Source organism: Bos indicus, chromosome 3 (genome assembly GCF_029378745.1).
Source record: "Bos indicus isolate NIAB-ARS_2022 breed Sahiwal x Tharparkar chromosome 3, NIAB-ARS_B.indTharparkar_mat_pri_1.0, whole genome shotgun sequence".
NCBI classification, from domain to species: Eukaryota; Metazoa; Chordata; class Mammalia; order Artiodactyla; family Bovidae; genus Bos; species Bos indicus.
The window spans coordinates 23652262-23670515 of record NC_091762.1 but is presented as its reverse complement, the minus strand read 5'-3'; the positions used below and the strand labels follow the sequence as shown (position 1 = coordinate 23670515).

At 40.0% G+C, this 18254-nt stretch overlaps 1 protein-coding gene across 3 annotated transcripts in view; it reads right to left on the bottom strand.

Annotated features, from left to right (window-relative positions):
- Positions 1-18254, bottom strand: part of NOTCH2 (notch receptor 2) — a 208282-nt gene that overhangs the window by 80506 nt on the left and 109522 nt on the right. For all 3 annotated transcript variants that reach the window (XM_019956709.2, XM_070785817.1, XM_019956708.2), the window contains exons 3-5: positions 15584-15843; positions 11847-12182; positions 1623-1745 (exon numbers count right to left, since the gene is read on the bottom strand). In XM_019956709.2, coding sequence (XP_019812268.2) covers positions 1623-1745; positions 11847-12182; positions 15584-15749 — 625 coding nt within the window. In that variant the 5' untranslated portion in view covers positions 15750-15843. The remainder of the gene's footprint in view (positions 1-1622; positions 1746-11846; positions 12183-15583; positions 15844-18254) is intronic.

The window sequence follows — 18254 nt, the reverse complement described above, 5'->3', positions numbered from 1 at the left end:
AGACCAGAGCGTTGGGAGTGAAGTCCTAGGATCAAGATACCAAGAAGAAATTCTAGGGGAAGTCCAACTTTAGGGAAACCCAGTGGGAAAGTATTTTTTTAAATAGACAGTTTGGGGATTAAAAGCAGAAAAGCCCTTCCAGGAAATCATGTTACTGGAGTTCTAAATCCTTTTAGTCTTTTTCTATTCATAGGCTACAGCTCTAAAGAGTACTCTAAATAATTAGCTGCTGCAGATGAGGGAAGGCAATTTGGAGATGCTGAAGAATATCAGGTAGTAACAACAGCAATACAAGATCTGGACTTCTTTGCTGGGCACAATCCTTTGCTGGTACTATAACTTCTTCCTAATAACATTAGCTTGTTCTTGGGTTTCCATATTAAATCAAACAACTTCTCTCCAAAAGGCCCAGTTCTTAATTGCTTAATCAGTTCTTGTCTCCAGTTTCAGTTAGATAAATACATACAAACAGAAATTGGAACTAAATGTCTATACAGACTCAATTTCAAAAATAAGAAGAGAAGACAACATTATAAACTTCCAGATGGTTGTCAGTTTAAGCAAATCTACTCTTCTAATGTCGAAGGCAGAAGAATCTATGTGCAAAAAAGGATACAAAAAAAGGAAAATATAGAAATGTAGACAAGTGTCATAAAAATAACGTCTTCAAGAGGATGTGCCCAACCCTCTGCATAAGTATGTCATAAGAATAAGATGAGATAGATTTCTGTGTACAGACAATAAGCTCTGAACTCTCCCAGTCTGTACAACTTATTTTCAGGGATTTTTTAGCTTGATAACAGAAGAGCAGAAGAAAGAATATTCTAATATCTTTTCATATAATTTAGAATATTCATTGATACTACATTGAAACGTGACAAGTTGTAGTTTCTTTTCCTTTTCCAGCCTTATTGAGCTATATTTAACATATAACATATATGTAAGTTTAAGCAGTATATACATATTTATATGAAATGATATATTTATATGAAATGATTACCAAAATAAGATCAGTTAACACATCTATTATCTCACACAGTTAACCCTGTTTGTTTGTATATGGTAAGAATATTTATATTTTTGCATTTAATGATGTTCTTTTCCTCTCAGATATTTAATGAGCATCTACTATGTTCCAGGCAATGTGTTGCTTTGCCAGATAATAATTTCAGAGTCTTTCAGTAACGCTCTTTCTCCTATTTTCTACAGTAAGGTCCCCAACCTCCGAGATCTAATGTCTGAAAATGTGAGGTGGAGCTGATGTAATAATAATAGAAATAAAGTGCACAATAAATGCAATACGCTTGAATCATCCCCAAACCATCCTTCTCCCACTTCTGGTTCATGGGAAAAACTTCACCAGAGATCTTCCAGTCTCTGGTGCTGGAAAGGTTAGGGACAGCTGTCCTACAGCACTTAGCACGGTACTGAGTTCAGAACATCTGCCCAATAAATGTCCGTGAGAATATTTCTTTAAGTGAACATAGGGGGACGTATGCAGTTAGCACTAGACCCAGTGACGTAGCACAGACACTCTTGTACAAGGGGCCCACTTCAATAACAACCTGCCTCTGCTTACTGACCCATGCCCCATTCCGAAAGGTTTGTCACACCATACATACCTGTCCACTGAGGGGGACAGCGGCAGTTGTAGGTATTGACCCCATCCACACAAACCCCTCCATTCTGACACTTGTGGTTAGGACAGTCATCTATATTCCGCTCACAGGTGACTCCTTCAAAACCTAGTAAGAGAAGATTAAAGGAAATGATAAATTCTCATAGAGATGATGTGATCTGTTCTTCTCCACAGGATATGGTCATCAGAACAGACTGACTTCATTATTACAGTTCAACAGACAGCAGATGGTCAACCCAAGACTCACCATATAAAAATCCCCCATCTTCTGTCTTTTCTTGCCTCATGCATAGACAGTTAAAACGAATCACTGTGCCAAAGACATGCCTTCAGTTACCTCACAAGTATTTCAAAGTGTTTTCATGAAATAAAATCCCAGTGAAGATAAATGTCTACTCGGGACAGCTGGTTCTAAAAAAAAAGGGCATTAGATTTTCCCCAGCTCCATGCTAGATTAATGGGAAGAACAAATAAAAGACCACCTAATTAAATTTAAATTTCTTTTTGTTTTTTTCTTGGGAAAATCATGGGGGAGAATAGGGAGACATAAAAAAAATACTGAACTGAAAGTCTGAAGATAAGGGTCAAGTTCTAACCTCACTGCTTATAAGCCATTTAATACTTGGTAATTATAAGCTCTAAAGTAGCTTCCTCATCTGTAAAATAAGTCTGGCTGCACCTGCCCAGCCTGTCTTTCAAGGTTGTTATAAGTGCCACATCGTAAGTATAACACAATATAAATATAAAAAGCTATCTGAATATGGAGTGGCATTATTACTAACTAAACTTGACAATTCTTCAAATTGTTCATCCTCCTTTCCACACTTATAGCACTGCTTCCTTCCTCTTGATTTTTCCCTTTTATTAAAAATGAAAATACCACATCAAACTTCACCCTAATTGCCCATAGCATGTTCCCCTATATAATTTATGAGTGAGTGAAGTCATTTAGTCGTGTCTGACTCTTTGTGACCCCATGGACTGTAGCCTCTCTGTCCACGGGATTTTCCAGGCAAGAATACTGGAGTAGGTTGCCATATCCTTCTCCAAGAGATCTTCCCGACCGAGGGATTGAACCTGGGTCTTCTGCATCATAGGCAGATGCTTTACCATCTGAGCCACCAGGGAAGTCCTATATAATTTATACATTGGGCTTTTTTCTTTTTTTTTTTATTTTTTTACTTTACAATATTGTATTGGTTTTGTCATATATCAACATGCATCCGACACGGGTGTACATGTGTTCTCTTTCCTTCCTACCAAATCTCCTAACTATTAAAATGGAAGACTATCAGCTTTAAGACAAGAGAGGAAGTTTACTGAACATTCCCTTATTTGAAATACATATAACTAAGTATTTGGCCTCTTCAGAATGTCCCTTAAGTTTCTCTCTTTTACTACTCAAAACACATATTGGGTCTTATATTGGCACTGGTATAGTTAAATAAAAGAACGAGCTCCTGCTTTCAGGACACTGCAGTCTGGTGAGTGGGCAGACATCAATCACGCCTTGCTTTCTTCATTCCTTTGCACAAGCTACCGTGGCGTTCTACATCTGCTCTGTTACACTGGAACACAGCTGGTTTCTCTGAATACAGTCGCAGTCATGTGCATGAGTATGAACCAAGTAACCAAAAAAATTACCCAGAGACCAAAGGAAATCACTTTGTAGAAGATGGAGATAATTGAACGCTTGACTGAAGAGAATTCTATTTCTCCAGTATTTGGTAAGAAGTCCATGCAAGCAGATGAGTCATTAAGTAAGCTTGAGAAAGACTATGAAAACATTTATAGACTCAGATTTTTAAAAAATTAATCATATTACTCAAATATCTTCTGGGCTTCCCAGGTGCTGTTAGTGGTAAAGTATCCGCCTGCCAGTGCAGGAGACATAAGAGACGAGGGTTTGATCCCTGGGTTGGAAAGATCACCTGGAGAAGGAAATGGCAACCCACTCCAGTGTTCCCGCCCAGAAAGTCCCATGGACAGAGAAGCCTCACAGGTTACAGTCAACAGGGTCACAAAGAGTCGGACATGAATGAAGTGACTTAGCATGCACTCATATATCTGTTTAATCATATGACAATCTTACAAATGGATGGAGTCAATAAATGCTGAACTGCTTAAGCCCACCCAATATTATGATAAAGTGAGAGCAAATCTATAGATCCACAAAGTACAGTCCCTGAACAACAACTGCAGTCTCTGTTTCTAGTCTAGTGCTCTTAAATGGAAACATTCTTTGGAAAAGTTAGATACTTGCAGAATGTGGGAGAGAAATAAAGGGTCCTGGCCCACCACTGTTAGAAACCCCTGTGGTTTGGTGGTGTCCTAGAACTGATACTGGCCATTCCAACTTGATCTCCCTGGTGACCAAGACTAAATATGGTTGGATAAGGTGTCAAAGAGGTGATGAAGCCTTTGTAGCCAAACTATTTGAATTTATATTAGCCAGTGTTACAATGAACAGAATTCACCAACCACAGACAAATTAAGAAAGCTGAAACATTTCAACATAACATATAAGAAATAAGATGTTTTCTTTTCATCACTATTTTTGAGATAGTTCTTACCTGTCACTATGTAGTTATTTAGGCAGAAAGGCAAATAGGTGAAAGAGTTAACTCATGGTTGAAGCATGGCCTCTGGGTTAAACTGCCTAGATTCAATTCTCACACTTTCCATGCAGTAGAAGAGTGAACATGGACAAGATATTATATATGCTTAATACTTAAACTTTCTTTCCTCTCTTGACTAATTAACAGGACCTACCTGAAAGGTTGTTTTAATGATTAAATGAGTTAGACAGAAAAAAAAAAAAAAACAATTTAACAAACTGTGCTGGAACAACTGAATATCTAGATGCAAAATAATAAAGTTGGATTCCTTCCTCATCCCATAAACAAAAATGAACTCAAAAATGTATGAGTTAAAATGATAAGATTCTTAGGATAAAACATAGGAGGAAATCTGAGATCTGGGCTAGATAGAGATGTCTTACACATGACCAAAAGCAAGTCACAAAAGAAGAAACTGATTAATTTGGAATTAATCAAAATTAAAACCACCTGGGTTTCAAAGAAACCCAATCAAGAAAGTAAAAAGACAGTTCACAGAAAGGGAGAAAATATTTGCAAATCATATATCTAGGAGATACAAAGAACTCTTACAAGAATATTAAAATACAATATCCATAATAATACAAATAATCCAGTTATAAAATGGGTAAAGGCGCTAAATAGACATTTCTCCAAGGAAGATACACAAAAGGCCAGTAAGCACATGAAATGATGCTCAGCATCAGCCATCAGGAAAATGCAAATCATGACCACAATAAGCTATCACTTCACACCCACTAGAATGGCTATAATTTAAAAGACAGATAGCAACAAGTGCTGGTGAGGTAATGGAGAAATTGGAAATCCTTATACACTGCTGGTTGGAAGGTATTAATAAAATAATGCAGCCACTATGGGATATAGTCTGGCAGTCCCGAAAAGATTAAATAGGGTTACCATACCACCCAGCAATTCCTCTCATAAGTAAAACCAAAAAGAAATGGAAAATATATGCCCATTCAAAGACTTGTACAAGAATGTTCAGAGCAACATTATTCTTAATTGTCAAAAAAAAAAAGCAGAAGCAGCCCAAATGTCTATTTCGTGATGAATAGATAAATACAAAGTGGTAAATCCATATAATGGAATATAATGCATACACAAGAAGCATACTATGTGTTCCCATTTATATGAAATGTCCAGAATAGACAGCTCTATAGAGACAGTAGATGAGTAATTGCCTAGTGCTGGGAGGGAGTTGGGGCGGGGGGCAGGGGAGGGGAGTGGGGAGGTTAGGGAGTGACTGCTAATGGGAACAAAGTTTCTTTTGAAGTCATATAAAAATGAGCTAAAATTTTTTGTGGTAATGGTTACATATATCTGTAAATATACTCAAAACCACTGAACAGTGTGCTTTAAAAGAAAATTATATGGTATGTAAATTGTATCTCAATAAAACTGTTATATTTGAAGGAAAAGCACTTAAAACAATGCCTGATGCACTGTGTTTATTATATGTCAGTGGGATCAAAGCATCTCTTAGAGATTATCTACTCTAATCCTTTTATGTTACAGATGAAGAAGGGGCACACGGCTGACTTACTGTACATGGCTAGGAGGCAGGAGCCAGTCCTAAACCAGAAACTTTACCTAGATTTGGTCAGTATGGTCTCTGGGACCCCAAAGTTCTCTTCCAAAAATCTGAAAAACTGACGCTGGGTCAAAAGTTCCCATATCTGAGAAAACTCTAGCCAAATTAGTTCTCCTCGAAAATTAAGACAGGATTTATGCTTTAAAAATAGAGATACAGGGCTCTTTTTGGAAATAACCAGCAAATTCTTATAAAAAGTCTACGCAAAGTAGGGGTAAGGGGGTGCAGAGGATGGATGTGGCTTCAATGAATAAGTTACAGTGCAATCACTTCTTTAAAATGTTTTAAGGTTTTAAGGGAAAGGGAAGCAGACAAGTCTCCAGACCTGTGGGTGGGATGGGTGTAGCCGACTTATGGAAAGGCTCACATGACTGTACTAAAAGGAGTTTGCTGCTCGAAGCCAACTCACATCCTTAAAAGGCCAAAAAGAAAGAAATTAAACTCAGAAGGAACATTTTTAAGACTGTGCTGTAATAAAACCATGGGCCACGTAACTGATAAATGATGACAGGGAGGGTGGGGAGCAGAAAAGTGTCTTTTGAACTTGTCATCCCACACAGATACCAGCATCTCTCAAGAGAGCTTCCATATCTTTTCATTTTTATTCCCTAGGAGGTGTGATGGTGGAAAGACTTGGTGCAGAGGCTCAAAGAGGAGAGCAGAAAGGGGAAGCTGAGATGACACAACTGGGATCCTCCCAGGCCAGGCTGAAGGTCCTCAGGAAGAGCTTCCGTGCACAGGGATAAGAGAGTGAAGAAAACCCAGGGATACCTGGAACTGGACAAAGGCACCAAAGGTAAACAGCTACAGGCTACCTTCTCTCCCTGCCCTCTGGAAAGAAGCCTGTTAAAAGAGCAAATTGGTCCCAATTCCATCCCACTGGTTTCCTTGGCACACTTCATCCATCCTCTGAATGGGCCCCAGTGAGCTCACTGACCCCATGGGTGGCCCATGAATTTTAGCCCCACCACCCACCCAGGCTGCTGTTCCTACCCATCTCCCTCTGTATCTTCCAAATGAGCTCTACTTTCCTAACTTTACCTCCTAAGAAGTCAGAGAAATGAGTAAAGGGATTCAAAAGAAATAACTTCCAAACTTTTTTTAAATTGCAGAATATAGGAATGCTCTTCTGTATCACATCCAATTCATTCATTTGTCAAATATTCACCGAGTCTCAATTTGTGCCAGGCACGAGGTTGGATACTGGGGGCGGGGGGCGGGGGGCAGGTAATTAAGATGAGAGTGTCTACCGGAAAGGAAGAACAGGTAGTTTAATAAGTGTTGTGCTAGAGGTACATAGGTTGCGAAAGATCTTGAGAGAGTCTCTAGTCCCCCCAGGGGTGGGGAATACAGAAGGCATTTCAGTGAAATAGATGCCTTTGGCACATCACAAGGAATAAATTCTAAACAAAAAGGCAGGGTGGGAGGGGGAAGTAAGTGATAGAAGGCTGAAGAGATAGCAGGGGCAAAACTGTCAAGCATGGGAGGACAGGAAAAACTTGAAGGAACATCAAGAAAAACTGGACTCAGGGCCCAAACTAAAGGGGCTAAAAGAATGTGCCCTGCAAAATGGTATGATAATTTCTGCATCTGCTCCAGAGAAATCTGCCAGAATATGATTAGTATAATACCCCAGAGAACGTCACATGCCTTGTGCATATGAGAATGCAAGGGGGAATTATTTCTAAGAGTTTTTAAGCTCAGCAACTGCAGAGCAGACACAAAAGCCACAGAATGTGGCTAAGCTTTATTTTAATGATATAGGGATATTACATATAATCAAGCCTGTAAAGTACAGGGGTGATTTACAAAGGATAAACCTTCTTTGTTTGGAGAGAACAGATTGGGCAGCTTTTTATGAAGTTTAAAAATCATAAAGGAATAAGGAGGTACAGGAGAGAAAGAAAAAGGGAAAGTCCATCAGGGATTGTCCAGTCCAACTGTGAACTCGCAGGCAAAGCCAGGAGATGCAAACAGCACACTGCTACTTCTTAATATATCCACAGGCATACAACCAGCTTAACTCATAAACCCCAAAACATTGGGAGTCAGTGATTCAAGAATGTGTCTTCTATTTTGTTCTTTAGCTAAAATTATTCTAGCTGAGTACTCCTCCTTACAGTTTCTGCTAAAATCTTTACCTAACGGTAGTTTATGAAAGATCTGGGTTATTAACAGTTGCTGAATCAAGGAGAAGATGAAATACAGTTCCTTGATTTCATTCTATCAACTCCCTCTTGAATATATTCCTTTTTTCTTCCCTCTATTGAGAAACATTTCTTTCTTTATTACTCAGGATGAGTCATATTTACAGTTTTAATTCCCCCCATCAATCTTAATACTAAAATCATCTCAGTAACTATAGTGCCCTTTGCAGGAAAAGAACTATGTTATAACCATTCAAATATAATCACTAACTTATGTGGGGTTCACTGAGTTTTAGAGTTGAAAAGAACTCCAATTCTTTTTACTCAGTACTAGTGTAAACCAGTACAGAAGGAGAAGCTAGACTAAGTCTAGCAGGTATGTTACCAGGAAGAAAATAAGAAAACCAAAGTTGTGCTCTCAGTACTACCGTCCTATACTAACCTTGGCCTGTAACGTCAGAAGGTGTGTGCCTAGTATATACCTGTCACGGTTTCCAGGTGCTTGGGATACATCACCAAACAAAAACAGAGATCCTAGCTTTTACTCTGGAGAGGAGAAGAGGCAGAAAAATTTGGAAAGACAGACAATAAACAATAGACATAATGAGCTAAATTATATAGTGAAAATTATACAGTAAGATGATGACAAGCGTTACCAAAAAAGAAAAGAAAAGGTAGACCAAGGCCAGAGATGAAGGCGGAAGGGAAAGGTTACAATCTGAAATAGGGCGATCAGGGCAGGCTTCAGTTAAAACTGACAAGATTTGAAATGTGGTGGGAAGCAGCCATCTGAGAACTGCAGAACCTGGACAAAAGTGACTTTACCTGTCACTGGCTTGGTTTCCCCATCTTTAGAATGGAAATAATGATTCTCTTCAAATAAGGGTGCTGTTTACATTGAGATAGTGATTGCTATTTTAAGTAACATTTTAGTCTCTTGACTAGTGTTGGGGGCAATGCAGGAGGGACGGGAGAATAGTATTGCATTATAAAAAGGACTCTGTAAAAGAAAATCATCTCCAGGCATTATTTCTCTATGTGGAAATAAAGTTAATACTTTGCAAACTCCACCTGGGACATAAAAACAATGAGCATAAAATCTTACACATTGTATAAATATATATTTATTCACAGTGTTATTGCATCATCTATTGTTTTTAATTTTTTTAATTTCCTTCTATATATTGTCCAAGCTGACATCATCTGTTTCAGATCATGAGACCCTGAAAGGCAGCAACTAGCCTACTTTACTATTTTTAGATATCTGCATGATGCCATACACAGCCTGTAGGCATGTGCTCAGTCACTCAGTCATATCCGACTCTTTGCAACCCCACAGACTATAGCCCACTAGGCTCCCCTGTCCATGGAATTTTCTAGGCAAGAATGCTGGAGCAGGTTGCCATTTCCTATTCTAGGGGATCGATCAAACCTGCATCTCTTGTGTCTTCTTCATCGGCAGGCAAATTCTATACTACTGGGCTACCTGGGAAGCCCATACACAGGCTGGTGTATAACAAATACTATCGATCATAATTAAAAGTATCTCCTTTTTATTTTAACATGAACCTACTTTTTTTAACCCACACATCCCTAAACATTTAACAAAAAGTCTTAGACATTTCAAAGCACCTTCAGGGGCAGACAAGAAGTTAACATTTGGAAATAACCTGCCTGGATTTCAGGACTCGGCCTAACCACATGTCATCTGTACAACTTTGGGTAAATTGCTTCACATCTCAAAACTTGAGTTGTTTCACCTGGGAAAACTTGAACAATAATACCTGTCTCCAAGGATTTTGTGTAATAGAGCTAATGGCTGCAGAAGTACCTGGCACAGTGCCTGACTTATAAAAGGCATTAAATAAATGTTAGTTTGCTCTTTGCCAAATCTTCTGCCCCCAGCCTTGCACCCTGATCCCAATCCCAAACACACACACATACACACACTTCATCAGTATATTAAAGAAAAAAAAAAAAAAAAAGCCTTGCTTTAAACTATAAGTGGAGTGTAAGAGACAGCCAAGACGTCCTTACTCCATCCCACCAGCCCTGGCAGCCTCTAGCTGTGGAATCCCTGGTTATTTCCTTTCTCAAGGAGGAGATACTATTCTGGTTTGACAGATCCTTTCCTGGACACACTCTCAGAATTCCCTAAGGTTCTTATCGTGGCTAATGGATAACAATGCAGAGGCTATGGGAGTGAATAATCACTCGCTCCCAGCTAAAAACTTCCTTTATTGACTTCTCTAACTTCCCGTTAGTACTTTGCTGCCAAATCAACCTCCTGTCCTAGGCAACTATTAAAACTAATTTTCTTGAAACTAAAAGACATGTTTAGTGGTCAGCAATAAATTGCACCAACCTCAATTACTAGCCACTTAGGCTATTAGAATGCCAGACTATTAGAATATTCACAAAATTAAATTGTTTACATTTCTGTTTCCTTCTTTGAACCCTTAAAATGCAAACAAAAGCAGGAATGAAGAAAGACACCTTTTAGTTATTCCTTCTAAAAGATAATGTGGATGACAGTAATATTAGGTAAATAAATACTTAGTGTATAAAATGACAGCAGTATCTATTCTTCACCGAAAGAGAAACTGAAAGCAAGGCAGTTAAGCAGCTTGTTTTCACTGCTTCTGGTTAAGTGGTATCTCTTCCTATTACGTGGCAGTGTCTTGTATTGTGTATTCCAAGTACATAGGATGGTGCCTAGAACATAGTGGGCAGCCAAAAAATTTTAACTGAATGAAATGAATAAATTGCCATTTGCTTTTATCCTGAAGACCAACGTATGACCTTTAATCCCCAAAAGAGAAAACACACGATCCCATTACATGTGACCCATATCCACAACACCAGAATCTAAGATTCCTACTTCAAAAGAGTAGCTGGAACAGCTTTTTGAGGCAATTCTGCTTACTCAGCACGTTATTCCCTCCCTACGGTTTTTCCTTCTTTTGTTTTTGCACTAAGGATATTTGTATAAAAACAGAATCTTTGTTGCTTAGTAATTCATCTGTTCCAGCCACTTGTGCTCTGTTCTCAGTCAAAATTCTCAGTTTTCGGCCTCCTCATCAGTTTTATAGGGAGTTTAATGAACTGGCCAGCCTCGCTCCTTTTTCCATCCTACGGAACAACGGGCCCCAAGTTCCCACACATTACTCCTCTTTTGCTTCTATCTTGGGTTATGTGTCGTTGTGCCAAACATCATCTATCAGCACTCATCAAAAACTGCTCACTCGTTAACAGAGCACCACCACCACGCCAGCTGCAAAAGTCTCCAGCTTCAAGTCTGGGTAGGGTTACCCCAAAGTTAGAGAGGGTTCTAAAGACCAGAATTTCAAAGAAAATTATAAAAGAGTAGGGGGGTGCAATCAAGTAACTAGTAAAATAATCCATTATTCCATCAGAGGTAAAAGCATATAAGAAAGTTGATTATCTAGTATTACTATCAATTCAGTTTGAAGCATTTTATTAATCACACATTAAATTTTTCAATGTCTAATTCTCCTTATGTTCCTTTCCATTCTATAGACTTATCAATCTTTTCCCAGAGCTCTGTTTCTCTTATTTCTCACTGTTCCTCCAAAAAGGACAATAAACAATTTCCAAGTCACTCATCATCATAAACTCTGACATGTTAAATTACCCCCTGCTCAGTTTATGGACCACACTGGGCCCATAAAACTCCTCTCTCACCAGCAAACCACCCCACACAACATTCTCACTTCCCCTTTTCCCTGCTGGGAAGGATACTTCCTCAAGGAACACTGAACCACACCCCATCCCCTTCCTTCCTGCTGGATGTGCATCCCCCAAGCCAGGACACTAGGGGGACTCCTTACCTGGAAGGCAACTGCACTCAAAGGTAAAGTCACCGGTCTGCCGGCAGGTACCTCCGTTGACACAGGGGGAGGGTGCGCAGGGCACATAGGGACTGTCGCAGTGCTGGCCTGTGAAGCCCTGGGGGCATTGGCACTGATAGGAGCCTGGGAGGTTGAGGCAGGTGCCACCGTGCTGGCACTGTCCTGGAATGTCACACTCATTGACATCAGTCTCACATTTCTGCCCTGTGAAGCCTGCAAGGCATGTGCAGGAGAACTGGTTGGCCATAGTGCTACAGGTACTTCCGTTTGCACAGGGGTGGGACAGGCAGGCATCAGTCCACTGGCACAGTTTACCTACAGGAAAGATAACAGAAGTAAGAAACTGACCACAGAAATGGGTGTCAGCCCATCCCACCCCACATCTCCCACCCAACAGGTGACGTAAGGAAGCCATTGCGTGGAGAATCCCTAAGCTCTCTGAACTGTACAGGAAGCCCGTATCAGAGCCTCCCCAAGTTCATCTGACAGGAGCACTCTCCAGGGCCCTTAGCTGAGACACAAAGACTCAGTGGAGCACAGGAGTGACTGTAGGTAAATCGCAGGAAGCCTACAAGAATCCCTGCAGCACAGAAGGGTCTGGATCCACCTAGTGTCTCACACCTCTTTCTTTCTGCCTAAGATACTCCTCTGTTTGGAAGGCTGTCTTCCTTGTTGTTCACCCAGTCGGCTGCACTGTCTTGATAATTCTACTCATAAGTCACCACTGCCATAAAGTCATTCTTAATGCTCCACCCAGGTACCCAAGCCCCCAACCCCTCTCTTTCCCTCACATACACACCCGTACACATGCAAACACATACCCCAAATTTGCTGTTTTCTTTTATTATGTCACCTGTCACACTAGCAGGGCTCCGATCCCTAGAGTAGGCTCCCAAATCATGTCTTTTGAATGAAAATAAAATGTACTGATATTTTCCACAATACACTGTGACTAAACAGACCTCTTAGATGATAAAAACAAGTCAATATGACTTCTGCTTCCCTTAAACACAACACACATGCACACGTATTCCGGGAAACATTTTGTTAATTGTGGTCTTGACAAAAATAGTGCTGGATGTGTTTGAAGAAGATGAAGAATCTCTGGCTTCTTAAACATGAAAAAAACTAGAAGCTGTCATAAGAATAAAGATCTAGAAAGGCAATTCTTGTGGACTCTCTCAGGTAGGAAAGCGCTAGAAAGAATCAGGAAGACAGTGTTCAATCTCAAGGAATCAAAACAGATTCTCTGAGGTAGAGAGAGAGAGAGGGAAAAAAACTACTTCTATGCTACTAGTAAATTCAGTATTCACGTGGCTTTCTATTTTCATGAGTTCGAGTTTTTTCAAAACTGAAGATCTGAGAATCTCCTGAATGTGTTAATACTCCAACTGGTTGTCTAGGTAAACATTCAAATCTTTGACCCCACCTCCACATAGAAAAGCAAGTAAGAGCCATGACAGATTCTCTAAAAGGGAGAGAGAGGTGACACATGAGTACACAAAAGTACTCTCTGTCTACCAGGAATATCAAATCAAAGGGAAAAGGGGAAAAAAAAATCTAGGTACAGCATGTATACCTCAGGGAAGACAGAGTGAAGGCACCTTCATTTTTCTCCCTATTTTCCTTCATTCTACTGAGAGTACTTACCTACAGTGGAGAACAGATAAAAATGGTTACTTCTGCCAACAGTGTATTTCAGAGTATTTGCCTACAACTGAAACAAGAAGGTTGCTGACCTTGGTTTCCCATATACGTTTTGTACAAGCACTAACCTTCTGCCTCTGTTTTTTTCATCTATGAGTGAGGTGAGCTCATAAGGTCTGATGAGGTAGGGTAGTGAGCTATCCCAAAACTAAAAGGGTGAGCTTGACCTGTGGTGGTTCCTAAAGTGGTAGATGAAAGTGGCAGATGTATAAAGATGATTAGCACCCTGAGGACTACCAAGAAGAGATCTTTTTAATAGCAAGGAATCCACTTTAATTTAAGGGTTATTTCAGAGTAACGTTTTCATTATGAAGAAGGTATCACTGCCGTTTACACTAGTCGGGATTAAAATGTTTTAAGTGGATATGCCCTCCCTTGCCTTGTGGAGCAAAACAACTTGAAACTGACAATCAGGAAAAATTATTCTCTCAACCACCAAATCTCTTCAGTGACTCACAGTATCAATGCTGTCACAGTCATGATGGAGATATAACTGTAACACCTTTTAATCAAAAACCAATAGAACAAGCATTCCAAACTGAATGAATCAGTCTAGTTTTCTAAGTGTGTTTTTCATTTTCTAATTAGATTTACAGAATTGTTGATATACTGGAGGACAAAACAGTGAATAGTTCTCCTTTTCAGAACTAAGTTAATAAACACTTATCGTTCATTTTGAATAAAGCTCAGACCCACCTTTGAAGAGCTCATAATACAGTCAGATGAGAAACATGTCAAAATTGATTACAACAAACTATGACACATAAAATAATAGAACACAGAGACTAACTGTGTAAAGGAATCATGAGAGGGTCACTGAGAGGTTACAATAACATTAGGCAATTTCCAAATGTAGAAAAGGGCATTCCAGCAAAGGAGTATGCAATAGCATGGAGGCACAGGAAGTGTGACATTTTCAGGAAATGATGAGGACGCTGGCGTCACTAAAGCGAGATGCTTGTGGGGAAGTGAGGCTATAAAAAGACGCAAGGCCTAGACTGTGAAGGGCTGTGAAAGCCAAGTAAAAGAGTCTGCAGTTTACTCTGCAGATGACGAAAAGTCACTAGGCATGGTAAGCAGGTGAGTTTGTGAGAAGATTTGCATTTATAACTAAAGATGTGGCGATGTGACAGGTAAACAAGACGGGGAGAAAGTAAAGGTAAGGAAACCAATTAGGAAACGACTGCAGGAGTCCAAGTGAGAAAGGACATGAACGTCAACTACAGAGCAGAAGAGGAAACGGAGGGGAGTAGACAGGTGGGAAGAAACTCAGACTAAAATGCATGCCTGAGTCCAGGTGGGCTACAGACAAATGAGATGGAGTTTCTAGCTTGGGGTATTTGGAGGGCACACTGGTGTCACTATCTATATCAACATGTTGAGTTTCAGGTGCCTGTTGAATTTCCAAGGATAATATGCAATAGATAGTTAGCCTGAATGTCAGTGTCAGTGTGAAGCAAAAAGGATGATCGTGAGAGTCATCAGCAGGGGATGAAGATGATGACAGCTGAAGAAACTGGAGAGAGTGAGACTCCCTGGGGAAAGCTGTCATATGGCTCAAAAGAAGGCTCAAAACAGAGTTCCAAAGAACAAAAATTAAATGCATGAGGACAAGGACAAGGCAATAGAGAAGCAAAAGAAACAATCGGTTTAGAAAACCAGAAAAGCCAGTGCCCTGAATGTCTGGAGAGAGAAGTTTTTAAGGAATAAGTTATCAATAACACTAACAACTTTTCTTCCAGTGACAGGGAATTAATCATAATCCCCAGTCCTGATACATACACTTCAGGCAGTCAACCACTGTGGAGTATCTGACCCTTTTGCTTTCTCTTTCTCCCCTTTCAAAAGGAAGTTAAGGATAGTTGACTGGAACATTCCAGTTCTTTCCATAATGATAAACATGTACGATAGAGGGGGACCCTAAAGAACCAGATGATAGTATCTAAAAGACACCATATAGAAGTACCTGCTGAGAATAGGAAAGTGTGGGCCTGAGTCCCACTTGTTACCTGTAAAACCGACTTGGCAGGTACACTCGTAGGTGTCCCGGCTAAGCACGTGGCAGGTGCCCCCATTCAGGCAGGGGTGAGACACAAAGCAGGGGTGAGTAGTCGAGTGCTGGCAGTCCTCGCCCGTGAAGCCCGGGGCACAGCGGCACGTGGCTTTCCCCAACATAGCCTGGGCCACACACGTCCCACCATTCTGGCAACGGTTCTTCTCACAGGGGTCTCGATGCTGACAATATTCTCCCAAGAAGCCCTCTGGACACCTATATGGAAAAGAGAGGAGTCCATGAAAACATTTGACTTCTTATAAGTCCACAAACTTATAAGATAATGCAATTCATTCAAGAAAATACTAGACTGTGAACTGAGAAACGAAGGCACAACCTATAAGACTGTCTCACTTTAGGCGAAGTGTTTAGAGTACTTAACCACATACTCTCATGTCTTTTTGACCATGATCCTTATTCAGAGGCAAAATACAACCACAGCCTTTTTCGTGTAGGCGCAGGCTGGTAGGCTGTAACAGCACTGTTTTGTGCAGCATCGTGGAGACTTGTCTTCAAATTCAGTAACTTTCTCCTTTTGACTAAGTCAACTGATAGAATTAAGACACATATGATGATGCATGGACTGATCCTCTGACCCTCTCAAATTTAAAATCTATAAAATATCAGGTGGCTTCAGTTAAGCACTGAGGAACAATAAGTCTTTCTTATTCCCACTGAAACATCAGTTGGCCCATATCTAGATTTCTGGATCATGTTCAAGGGGTTGAGACTGTGACAAAGGAAAAGGAGGTATAGGAATGGGGAAGAATTCAAGAGACTTTTCAGAAACTTAAATCTGCAAAGATATTAGTAGCAAGCAGCTTTCCTAACCAAAAAAAGCACAGCATAACATTAAAATAACATTAAAAATATGTAAGGTACCATACAAACACCCAAGTGAAGAAGGGAAAACAAGTCAAGAACAACAGTCTACAACATTTCCCACATATTATGTTGAGAAATCTTTTTACATGCCACCACTGATTCGTAAGATGCACAACCATTCCAAAATGTGTGTAATATTTATAAAAACTTTCTCCAAACACCATTAAAAAAGCATAGAAAGTCGCTATTTTCATAATGAAGAGGTTGTTTAAACAGGATCTCTAGGAAGCGTTTAAAAGGAACAAAAAGTCTTTGATTTTAACTATAAATTTTGCCATTTGGCTGTCGCCCCAGATACTTGGTTTAATCTATTTCTCCATTTGACTTTTTGGAGGATAGAAAACTAACTACAAGGCTGTTCCACCATTACCTTGAAGATAATACATTTAAACAAACTAAATTCTCCCCCTCAAAACCGGCTCCTATTGCATCCTCCGAAGCTCAGTCACTGTGTCTTGACTCTCCCAGCCACTCAGACTTTAAGCCCTGGGGTTCTGTTTCATTCCTTCTTGTCTTTGCCAACCTGTCCACGATGTTTAGTAGCCACTGGTTGACCACATAAGGTCTTTAGAGGTCACAGTTTTGAGGAAAGAAGGAGGACCAGATATTTGGGGACTAAGACACAATGGAAGAGGAAACAGAACTAGTAAGTGGCTTCAGTGGCAGTGATGGAGCTAGTCCCAGCCTTCTCAATCTTTTCTCAGAGCTCTGTATAGTAAGCACAGCAGAACCAGGAGCAGCTAGAGCTCTGAGCATCCTTGTGAACAGGTAAAGCTAGAGAATGAGAGGCAGTGAGGAAAGGGCACAGCACTGAAACCAAAGACTGGCTGAAGTTTCCAATGAGGAGTGTCTACCTCATATCATCAGAAGGCCTATCTGGAGTCCTGGTGGTATGACCTTGAATAAATTACTTAACTTCACTATCAGCTCTTTCACATTTTAAATACTTAATAAAGCTACCTCCATCATGAGGCTCTTGTAAGAATTGAACAAAGTATGTGAAAAACTTTATAAATATTTTTTAAAGTTTTGCAAATGAAAAACATTTTCTTCTCTCTTTGCACTTACTGAGGAAAATATAATGCTTTATTCAAATCACAGCTTGATTTTATAATAGAATAGGTTATTTTCTAATTATTTTTTAAGTAAAGCACCAAAAATTGCCAATGTAGTATAGCTAAAATTAACCATATTATTAAAAGCATTTGCAACTTGTTTGAGAAATCTGTTATGGATGGTGTTAAAACTGCAACACAATTCTCATTCACAGTAACAGTCCTCTGGGCATTACGCTTGGCTGACAACTTCTGATTCTCCCATATGGGAATTATTTGCCTTATAAATAATGACAAACTTTTAAGCCTGGGTGGGCTTTGCCCAGGCTTTGCTACCATCATCACCACCTCTCCAACACTATCATGTGGCATCTGCTCAGAGAACACAAATTCACTTAAACATTAGCTTCATAAACATAATGAAAGCGTAAGGTTCCCAGGAAAACAAAACTGAAGCAGTATGGAAGATTCTAAAGTAGAGTGAAGTCACTCAGTCATGTCCGACTCTTTGCGACTCCATGGACTGTAGCCTGCCAGGCTCCTCCGTTCATGGGATTTTCCAGGCAAGAATACTGGAGTGGGTTGCCATTTCCTCCTCCAGGGGATCTTCCTGACCCAGGAATCGAACCTGGGTCTCCCACACTGCAGGTAGTCTTTTTACCATCTGAGCCACCAGACAAGATTCTG